This window comes from Hydra viridissima, unplaced genomic scaffold (genome assembly GCF_058129835.1).
Source record: "Hydra viridissima isolate aposymbiotic clone 2 unplaced genomic scaffold, HvirCarnegie_v1 scaffold_3, whole genome shotgun sequence".
In the NCBI taxonomy this organism is placed as follows: Eukaryota; Metazoa; Cnidaria; class Hydrozoa; order Anthoathecata; family Hydridae; genus Hydra; species Hydra viridissima.
In genome coordinates, this window is record NW_028324302.1 from 6278885 (window position 1) to 6290605 (window position 11721).

Below are 11721 nucleotides of genomic sequence, written 5' to 3' on the forward strand. Positions count from 1 at the left end.
CTACGTCTCCTTTAATCATAAATTTTTTTTTGTTCTATTATAAACTAGATCAAAATTCATTGACAGATTTCAAATTTTATCGAAAAATCTCTTTTCGTTTAAGATTTATAATCATGCAATACTTAAAAATACTTCCAATTACCCCTGAAAAAACTTAAAATGGTCTTAATTTTTAAATGAAAAACATTTCTTTGATGTAATTTGAAATCTGTGAATGAACTTTGATCTAGTTTAATAAATATTCATTGTAATTTATGCAAATTTTACATTTTAACTGTTAAAATAGAGAATTTAATTACTATTATTATAAATCATTTTAGATAAATTAATTATCAAGTTTAAAAGTTATTTATCATACCGAAGACCCCACCTTTTATGTCGATGAATTCAATAATATGATGCTCAACTATGCGTACCTTCAAAAGAATTGTTGACCTTAGATTTCTATATCTCGTAAAGAACTCCTTTAAATCTTTGATATGTGTGGAGCTTAATGGTTTTCCAAAACAACCATGAACTATTATTTCAAAATTTCTAAGTACCTTAATGTATTTGGCAGCGGAAACTTCAAGACTAGACTCCTGAAAAAGCAGTTCAAAGCTATCTATGTTCTTAAGCAAGGGCGGGGAAAAATTAATTGGGCAAACAATTAATTGCAATTACTTGATTGCAATTAATTGATTGAAAAATTTTTAATACCAATTAATTGATTGAAAATATTTTTTAAACCAATTAATTAATTGGGTAAGAATTGCAATTAATTGATAATTTTGCCATTAATATTATTTACCGAGATTATATTATACTTTTATGTAATTTTTAGTTTAGCACTGTTTTTAACCATAAAAAGTTAAAGATAGAATGACGCATAACCAATAAAACGCATGTATAAATATTTCGGGCTGTATACGCATATAAGGTTAAGGATAGATTGACGCATAACCAATAATACGCATGTATACGCATTTTCATTTCAATTGTGCTATTAATTATGTTTATATGTGCACATAAAGTAATAAAATCCTTTTTAGGATTTTTATAAATCTCGCTAACAATGAATACAAAAGAAATAGTGAATATTTACTTCAAGAAAGATGAAGCTAATGACAGTAATTGGACCTGTAAGTGCGGAAAAAAACTACGCCAGAAAACTGGGACAGGATGGACCAATTTATTTAATCATGTTAAAAGTATGCATCCAGAATATATAGAATATAATACTTCTTCAACTTCAACACAACAGCCGATTACACAGTTTAGTGGTTTTACTCATATTCCAGGACCAATAATACCAAAGAGTGCCGACAATATGTATTCATGGATAGAATGGGTGACTTGTGGCCTTAAACCATTTTCATTTGTAGAAAACTCTCTCACGCAAAAATACTCTAAATTAGAAAATATTTCCATAAAAACCATGAAAAAGTACATGAATTTGCTGACTAAAAAGGTTGAAGTAGAAATTGCTAACATAGTTCCAGAAAATTTTGCAATTATTTTTGATGGATGGTCAAACGGAAGTACGCGCTATGTGGCATTGTTTGTATCATATCCTAATAATGCCAGTGAAAATGAGTACAGTACTGCATTAATTGCCTTTTCACCTATAGGAAATGAAACAGAGTTTACAGCAAAAGCCCACTTTGAATATTTATCATGGGTTCTTCAAAATATTCTTCGCAAAAATATGACTAACGTAACATCTTTAATAGGTGACAACTGTGAAACAAATAAGGCCCTTGCAAATCTGTGCAATGTTCCATTAATAGGATGTACCTCTCACAGGTTCAACTTGGCTATGGAAATGTTTTTACTCAAATGTAAACATATCATCGATTAGACAAATATGCTTATGGGTAAATTCAAAAATTTAAAGCTAGCCGGAAAACTCCGTTTGTTGACTTCTCTTTGTGCTATTCAAAGAAACACAACACGATGGTCAAGTACTTCAGAAATGATAAACGATATTTTCGTCTTAAGCCATTTTTCACCCAAGGGAACTTTGATAAAATGCCCGAGCTAATAGATTACATGTTGTCTGCCAGGGAAGAAAATGATCTTCAGTTGCTAAACGAGACTCTACAAAAATTTAACTCAGTAACCATTGCACTTCAAAGAGAATCAATTGACATTTCAGAAGTAAGAATTTTATTTAATGAAATAATTAGACACGATATTAATATGGTTACCTATTTATCTTCAAATGCAGATATTATTCATTCTAAAACATTTGAAAGTGCGCTAGTTAAAATATTGGACAACAGAGAGCACGAACTATTTTTAAATGAAAAGGAAAGTGTAAATAAACTTCTAAAGCAATCTGAGATCACGCCAGTTAGTATTGATCATGATTTGGACTTTGCTTCTAAGCTGCTAAAGAAAAGAAAATTAGAAAAAATGTCTTCGGATTCAAGATATGTGAATTGCAAGTTTCTGGTGCCAACGTCAAATATTGCGGAAAGATTTTTCAGTGCTGCAGATTACGCAATTGGCCATTTGAGACATAATATACTTCCATCCAATCTTGAAATGCAAATGTTTTTGTGTGTTAACAAACGATTTTGGGACAGGAAAATGCTCTCAGATATTATGATGAATAATGAAAATAACTGATTGTTTTAGTGACTTACTCTTCAAATAAGTTTTGGTTTTCAATTTATTTTTTATGAGCTCTTAGTAAAGACGTACTTTAAACTGGAATTATACATTACAATGTAATGTACAATTCCAGTTTAAAGTACGTTATTACTTTAAATATATATATGTAATGATTGCATGTATATATTTAAAGTAATAACCCAACAATATTAATCTTTTAAGTATGGTATTTAATAAAAAATGATAATTTTATGTTCTGTTTTTAAAATTTTTAGACATTTTTAAAAACCAATAATTAATTGCAATTAATTGGAAAAATTGATTGAACTGTTCAAAAATTGCAATTAATTGATTGCACTGAATAATAATTGCAATTAATTAATTGGTAGTATATTTTTAAACAATTAAATTGCAATTAAATTTTCCCTGCCCTTGTTCTTAAGCAACTTCATGCAAGCATTGCCTTCCACACTATGCTGTCCTTGGTAGGACACTCTACAGATGTTTATCTTAGACAGATATTGGTTAACAAACTGTAACCCTCACTCCTTGTTTCCGAATAAATTTTTTTTTAAATTTTGTAATTTTTACAAGGAATTTTTACAAGTTCTAGTATTTTTATTATTTTTGTCGCCTGTTAACAAGGAGGATTAACAACATTTGCGTACTTTTTTTTTTAAAAAAAAAAAAATTTGCACCATCAGCCATCTGTTGGTCGTACAATCTACACAAAGATTCTAGAGTATAATGATCAGCTTTTTGAAAGTCAGGAAATGACGTCATGCAATACGGACAAGGGTGCTTTGATGATGTAGTTTGTTTTTCAGCCTTTTGAAGCAAAGCCTTTAGATCTTTAGATGCTGTGTAATCTAAGGATGAAATGTTTAACTTATCGAAAATTAACCGCAAGTTTTGGTATTTTTCGTTCAATGAAGGTAAAATGGTCAATATAATAGTTTTGTGGACACTTGAATATTTAAAATTTTTGCACGAATATACGTCAAACTTACTCAGTTTCTCTAGAATTTTATTATTTTTTAACTCTGGTTTCAGGGTGATTGACGGAGTAGCTCTAAGTAATCCCTGCCATTCATCTACACCTAATTTAATATCAACATCATTTGTTCCTTGACTTCTGTGATGAAGTACCATTGCTACAGGCTCTTCAATGGCATTGCAATACACAACAGGAATATCTTTTTCTACCAACTAAACATCCATAAAAAATCAAAATGATACAGATTGCAATCTAGTTAAGCTTAAATAAAGCCACCTCTTTATTACATTATTTAAATTTGAGTTCTTACATTTAGGCACATGTTATATACCTGCCGAACAAGAAAGTTATTGGAATCAGTAAGATTGCAAGGTAACAGCGGTATAAACAGTAACTATTCGAAAGTTTAGAAGGTTGAAAAATATATATTTATAAATGATATTTGAAGTCAACTGGGGGTTGAATGTAAAAAATGGGTAATTATTTTTACTCCTTGTTACATTTATTTAATTCAAGCCGATCAAAATATTTTAAAATCATTTAGCGTGATTATATTTTAAAAAACTTAGAGCAAAAAAGAACATGCGAAAGGATACATCTTTATAGGTTCTTTCCAAGTGGTTTTAACTTTTAATATCCTGACAAACCATGTCTACATAATTTCTAGTCAAACAGTGAAACGGTAGCCGAATTGCTTATTATCTACACCTATTATCATTTTTGAAGTGATAATCCTAATATGTCATCACCTCAAAAATGAAAAGGGATAATTTTCAAAGTTCGTCCTTAGTTAAATGGGTTGGTCAACTCTTTACTAATATTCATAAAAATTTGAAGAAAAGTAGTTAAATTAGTTTTTTTGTTTATTGATTTTAAAAATTTGACTAATGTACTTGATATTATCGTTTTTTTTAAAAAATATATAAAATTCTTTATACAAGAGTTTAGGAGGCGTAAATTTTTTTGTTTTTTTTAAACAGCAGCTGCTCAACACATGCTTTTTTTTTTCACATGATTAGTATAGCTAAGATAATTAACATGTTTTCATATTTCCTTTCTTACTGATCATGGATGTCTTACTGACAAAAGTGGTCAGGGAATCGGCTCACTTCAAAATTTAAATTCTATCAATTTAATTGAACTTTTAACATAAAATTCGATTGGTGCTAAAAATATAATCTACAATATCAATTTTTAATTTTGTAAAAAATACTCTTATAATATGAAATCAGTTTTTCTGCAGTTGAAACCGAGTGCGGAGAGTAATACTTCTGTTTCAAATTTGGTTGGACACTTAATTACCACATGATCTTCAAATGTCATTTGTTAGAAAAAAAATTTATAGAAACACAAAAAAGATATCGTCGAAAAAATATTTAAAATCAGAAAATATAGAAACGTCTCTAAAATTTGATTACAATGCAATTCGACACAAAACATAATCCAACAAACAATATTTTAAACAAGGCTCTACTAAGAGACACAACTCTTGAAAGCGAAAAATGTTCCTTCATTTCATCAGTGGAACAAAAAGGTAAATTCGTAAATATTTACCTTAACTACTTGGGAATTCCATGGTGCCAGACGAAACACATATTGAGCTTTATAAATTGAAATATATCTGTTATGAGTTACTATTTTTATATATTTTCACGAAAATGCATTTAAAATATGAAAAGTAGTTATCTCTAAATTTTCGATTCGATTGATGCATTTATTTACAAAGGACGACCCTTAATTTACCGGATGTAACTCTAAAAATTTCTTTATTTGAATTCTTTTTTGTTTTATTGTAAAATTTCAGTTAAGTGCTAGAAGTTGAGAAAATCTGAATAAGGTAATCACAATTAGTACTATCAATGCAGCAATGCAATCATCAGACAATCTTTCTGTTTTTGTTTTATTTACCAAAGAAAAATGGTGCCGCAAATAACAATTTGGTGCCGGATGTAATATTTGAGGATGAATAATTCTAATATCTGATAAAAACCTGCTGACAATCAATTTTTACATATATGCATTGTTACTATAGTGCAATACAAATTTTAAATAAACTTAAATAATGAGTAAAAATGATTTAACTAAACAAAACTTGATGATATTCCTGATTGAGTCGCACCTGTATGAGTTTTAATGCCTTTCTTCAAGTTTTTAAAACTCTCCAAACTGATCTCTTTGCCATGACCCCAATCCCATCAATAGTTCCTTTTCCATGGCTTGAAGGAAAAAAGTTCCATATCAAGTCAATATTAAATAATTCTTTGAGTCAGACTGCAGAATAAGTATTTCTGTTTAAGTTGGCTAGCGGCTTTATCCGAAAGTGTCTGCACTGATGTAATGCCTGGAGAATTTTCTATAATATTTTGCAATATTCAGCTCATGAATACAAATACAGCGATTTTTGTGTGGAATAATGTATTTGAGACGATGATACTCGCTTTTCCATGTGTACGAAGTGAAAATTACGCATTGTTGATATGTCAAATGAGCATTCTGAATCTCATCCTGTTTAAAAAAGTTTTAATTTTCAGCAAAATCAACCTTGATGACAGCTGTTGAACCATTTACGTTTTGCTTTGCTTGTTTAAATCCCAAAGCCTGTTTCCTTTTTACATACGTGTGCCCACAAAACTGTTTTACCACGTCTTTTAGTTTCGAAAACACACCGTTAAGTGTGCATATGTTCTTTGCCTTCTCATATCTACTACTGTCAATTGAATATAGTAACCACTAAATTAACTCTTTCAGGAACCTATTCATCTGATTTGTGTTTATTCAAAACACATTCACGATCCATACGTTCTTTTTGGTTTAATTACAAGTAATCTGGGCGAGAAAATCCGAAAATGATGCACTGGGCTGAGAATGTACTTGTAGCATTGAAAGATGAAGGCGAACATTCTCACGGTAAATACAAACACACACATTCTGTGGTACTTTGTTATTGAATTTAACATGAGAAGGTCTGAGCTCACAAAATTTTGATTCGCCAATCATTACAAAAGCATGGGTCTGCAAAAATAGACCGTGAGTATGACTACGTGGCATGAGCATATACCTGGCTTGCACTTTTCAAACCATGACTTTTACTTTCCGAACCCTCCTTAGTGTTCTTTCAAATCTCTACACAACCTTTCTCTTCGAGCATTTGATAGGACACATCATCACTGCAATAAAATAAAATGACCATAATTTCATCAATAAGGGCTTCCTTGGATATTGGCTTTGGTGTTAAATTATTTATAGTTAAGCCCTCTGCTTTTGCAACAACTGAAACAAGTTATTTTCTTTTTCTTAGGACTTTCGGAAGAGACTTATGTGCGTTTTCAAGCTTTACTTAAAGATTGAGAAGTGTAGAGTGAATTAGTATTAAAGTGGAAAGCAAAGAGAGAAATGGGCAATTTAAGTGCCATTTCCACAACTCTAAATCAAATTAATGGCCCTTTCTCTCTGCTTGTATCCACTTTAATACTCTTTCTGTCTCTATCGTTTAACTTGAACACTAGTCAGATTGAGCATTTTTTACTTTTAAGCTGTTCTTTTTGAAGGTTACATCCGGTACCGCAGTTTATTTGATATTACAGTATTTATTGAAATGATTTTTTTAATCCAAACAACCTTTAGTGAACTAACAAAGGAAACTGCTCTCTCTTTAAAAATTTATTGGAATTGAAATTATAAACTTTTTGTTACATTTTGGTACCGGATGTAACATTTAGAGTATACATCATAGATATCTGATTTATATATGAATTGTGAACTTATTTATTATGTATTAATGAAGTATATAGTACATTTGAAAAGATACTTTCTTTTATGTTTTCGTGGAACTGCCCTACTAGTAAAGAATTAGGACAGCAACATTATGTTTTGTATGAGCGACATGCGTAAATTAAATACGATAGAGATAAAATGGAGGTCATTTTTATTTTCAAAGGCCAAACCCTAGTCAAAAAAAAGCATCAGGGCAAGTGTTCCCGTTGTTGTTAATGTCATTTTTTAAATTTAGAATTGCGGAAATGTTTAGTCGAAGGCTTCAAGGTTGGTTTATAAATAGTCTTCGCACGAATTTATTTTTTCTTTCTGGAGTTGCGTTTTAAAGTATTTTTACTGCAAAAATATTTAATGTTTTTTACTATTTATTTCTTCACATCAGGTAAAGTAAAAATGTAATAAAAACATTTTCCTTGATTTTGGTCTTGAGGGAACTGGACTTCGTAGAATTGCAATTTCTTAATAATTTAAATAGTTTCTTTTTAATTCAAAGTTTTTCGAAACCAGAAATATTGGTGTAATTTATTTCGCTGAGGTGGAAAAATCCAGTTTTTTATAATATAAAAAATAGGATTTCAGATTTTTAGCTGCATGCATTTCATACCAAATCATCCTACCAGATTTAAAACCAGTTGCTTCAACTCAATAGGCGTACACGATTCATCTACTTTAATTACATCCTCAGGCTGATTTTTGTTTAGTCCTAATTTTGATATTACATTTATCTTATAGTTCAAGAGCGACTTACCAAAGAAATTGGAATGGCTTTATTAAAAGCAATCAAACCAGTAGGAGTAGGGGTTGTCATTGAAGCTTGGTAAGAACCTACGACAAAAATGAAGTGTTTACGTAATGGTTTTATTTCTTCCCAAGATTTAAGGCTGTTCCTTGTGCTTTTTAAAATAAAAAATTTGAACGCGTTGTTTAATGTTTTAATTTTTATATTTTTCAGTCACATGTATACGATCATGAGAGGAATTCAAAAACCAGGGGCGTCAACAGTAACAACTTGCATTTTGGGAATATTTCGTCATAATCCAAGTACTCGAGAAGAATTCCTTACTTTAATTAGTAAAAAACTATAGAAAATGTAACGTTTTATAGCATTATTTTTAATCTAGAGAAGAGACTTACGATTGCGATTAAACGAAGTTGCGTCAGTTTAATCGCGAACGAGGAAAATTTTGAATTTCACAAAATCGATTAAATTAATTGCATTTTGCGTAAAAAACGTCATTATTTGATTCGTAATTTACGATCATTTTCTAACTAACAGAATTAATTGTACAATTCAATCGTAATAATTTGTATCTTAGGTCAGTTACGAAACTTCCGTAAATAATTTGCGTTAAAGTTCGTAAATAACGATATGGGTCTTTTTATAAATGGAGTTTTTTATGTAATTTAATTTGTTTAAAAAATTGTGCTCCACATAACTAGATCAATTCTCATTTTTAAAAAAGGGTTTTTAAAGTAATTAGTATCGTTGAGTTTACTGAATTTATTGAGATATTGATAATGAAATTTATTTTTTGTTATTTGTATTTTAATCGTTATTTACAATTTATAAACGTAAATATTCGTGAGTTACAAAATTTACCTACATTTTTTTCAACTAAATTTCTACATTCCTGGTGTCATTAACATGTCAAAATCCTTTAAATGGCGATGTTTAGGTAAGTTCAACGAGGGTGGTCAGGTTCCAATTGATGACTCGTAAGAGAAAGGAAACACTAAGGTCTCGGATTCAGAGGAAGAGATTGATGATGAAAGCAGTTAATACGATGACCCTTCTTGTAAGAAACCAAAGGCAGTCAAATGACAAGTTGTGATTGTTGTTAGAAGATGCATGTAAAAACAAATTTTTTACATAGTTTAAAATTCTGAACATTTTTATGGCAACTTCATTAAAAGTGAAACTGTTTTAATGTGTGTGTGTAATATTCTTTAAAAGGACTTTAGCAACGAATGGGTTTTTAGAAAAATCTTTGATAGTAGTTATCGTAAGAATGTTCAGTTTCGAAATTTTATAACAATTTAACGGGAAAGGATCGTAATATAGTCGATGGTTCTCGTAATTTTTTATGGAAATTTCGAGGAAATTAATTAATTTACGCAGTTTTTTTGCAAAATAAGATAAGAATAAAGATGAAAATACAGTATGCTAACGATAGCAGGCTTTTGAGTGATGAAAATGCGAAAGACTGCAAGAAAAAATTAATCAATTAACAAGAGTTACGAGTTTTCCAATCAAAGTCCATTTAAACTTTATTTCAAAAAATTGAAAGGACTCCGTTAACTTTCTCATCACCCTCCACCTTCTTTATGTTATCCTTATATATATATTTTTCTCCAAATCGATAAATTAAACCTTTAGAATAAATAAACATAAAAAATGCGGACCACATCTCATCAATTTATCGGGTTATCATTTCTTAAAAGAATTATACACGTTAAAAATACAAGTGCGTTTAAACTTTCTGTACAAGGTGTATACATATGTATATGTATATATGTATATATATATATATATGAGCACTATGCTCTGAAATGGCTGTTTATAAATGTCTGTGATATGTTATTTTAAAAGTAAATAAAATTTGATATTTGGGTTTTTTCAAAATTGAAGCGTTTATATATACATATATATGTATATATATGTATATATATACATATATATATATATATATACATACATATATATATGTATATATATGCATATATATATACATATATATATATAAATATATATATATATATATATATAAATATATATATATATATACAAGGTTTAAAAGTATTATTGAGCGAATAAAATATGAAAAGCATTTTGCTGTAATTCGTGACTGTACTCTAGATAAAAGTCATCAAGAACAAATGTTTATTGGCCTCAAATATGTTTAAGACGGTATATTAACAGTGTATGTGAACAGCTTATTTACACATATAGAGAGTAGAATAAGAGAAAGTCTTTTTTCTGGACTGAAGCAAGAAATCATGTCCTAAGGACTGAACATGAATAACATCTGAGAGCAAGGCTATGAAAATGCTTTGAACATAAAGAGAAAACTTTCGGGGTTCAGGTTTTCTAAAGGAAAATTTAAGAGTATTTTTTACACGTTACATTTGTCATTACTCTCATAGTTATCCAATTGGGAGATGAAACCAAATTATTCCAGAAACTTTGACCTTTTTAAGTATTCTTTAATGCCAGTAGGTTTTTTTTTCGGTATCTACAAAAATATGGTTACCGCATATTTAAGAACTTAACCCACTTGTGGGACCAGGTGGGAATGTTGGATGGTTTTAAGGCAGTTATATAAACAGGTAGTTAAGTTTTGTAACGCATTTTTTGAAATATCAGAAATCTCTTAAGATCCACAAACAAAAACTGAAGCAAAATTGGAAACTTAATGAGGTTTTTTTAATTATACGTGATTTTGGATTTTTGGTTTGATTAACTTTTCCAAGCATATTTTTTGTAAGTAAGCATTATTTTGTAAGTAAGGAACTTTAAAGTAAATCATTTGATTTATCAGCAACACTTTCCTTTTTTTCAAAAGAAAGTTTTGCTGATAAATCAAATGATTGAATTTAAAAACATTTGAAAAACTTTTAAGTTGATTTTCACCAAAATACAGAAACATTGGATTTGAGCGCATTTTGATAAAACTAAGGTCGTTTTCTAGATAAACAATGACTCAGGCTTAAGCTATTCATAGATTGAGAGACAAACTAATTTACAAGATTTTTTAGAGCAACAACTTAGAAACATGTAAAGCATCTCTTTAGTCTATATATAGATTTTTATGTACATAAAATTCATTTACATTCATTTATTAACCAGTTATAAGATTGTTTTAGCAAAATAGTTGTTACCGTGGTGTGACTAAACAAAAATGTATGTAGTTGCCGTGGTGTGACCTTACAAAGTCCTTTAAAGTGCTTTAAGAAAGTCCTAATTTAAGAAATGACAAATTTCTTATATACAAAATAAACATTTAGAGAAAAAAACTTCGTTATTTTAACTAACAAGATATCTAGTTAAAATAACCAAGTTATACATTATACAAAATAAACATTTAGAGAAAAAAACTTCGTTATTTTAACTAACAAGATATCTAGTTAAAATAACCAAGTTATACATTTTATGGAATAAAAAAGCGGATGTTTTAGTATTTATATTTTTACATAAATGTACCGTGGTGTGACCTAACTAAGTCCTGTCCTTATTGAGTGTTTTTATTTAAAAGTAAACATATTACCTCATACATTTATTTTATTCACACATACACACACACACACATCCACCCTCCCTATTTTTAAGTTTTTTTTAGTATTTGTCATTAATT

General features: G+C 29.3%; 1 protein-coding gene across 1 annotated transcript; it reads right to left on the minus strand.

The window, feature by feature from the left end:
* Nucleotides 1–3219: 3219 nt before the first annotated feature.
* LOC149890756 (uncharacterized) lies at nucleotides 3220–4918 on the minus strand. The gene is made up of 3 exons (XM_090081963.1): nucleotides 4898–4918; nucleotides 3609–3807; nucleotides 3220–3467 (listed from the first exon to the last, which is right to left on the minus strand). The coding sequence occupies exons 1-3, from the start codon at nucleotides 4916–4918 to the stop codon at nucleotides 3220–3222; spliced, it is 468 nt and encodes a 155-aa protein (XP_089938089.1).
* Between the last annotated feature and the right edge of the window lie 6803 nt (nucleotides 4919–11721).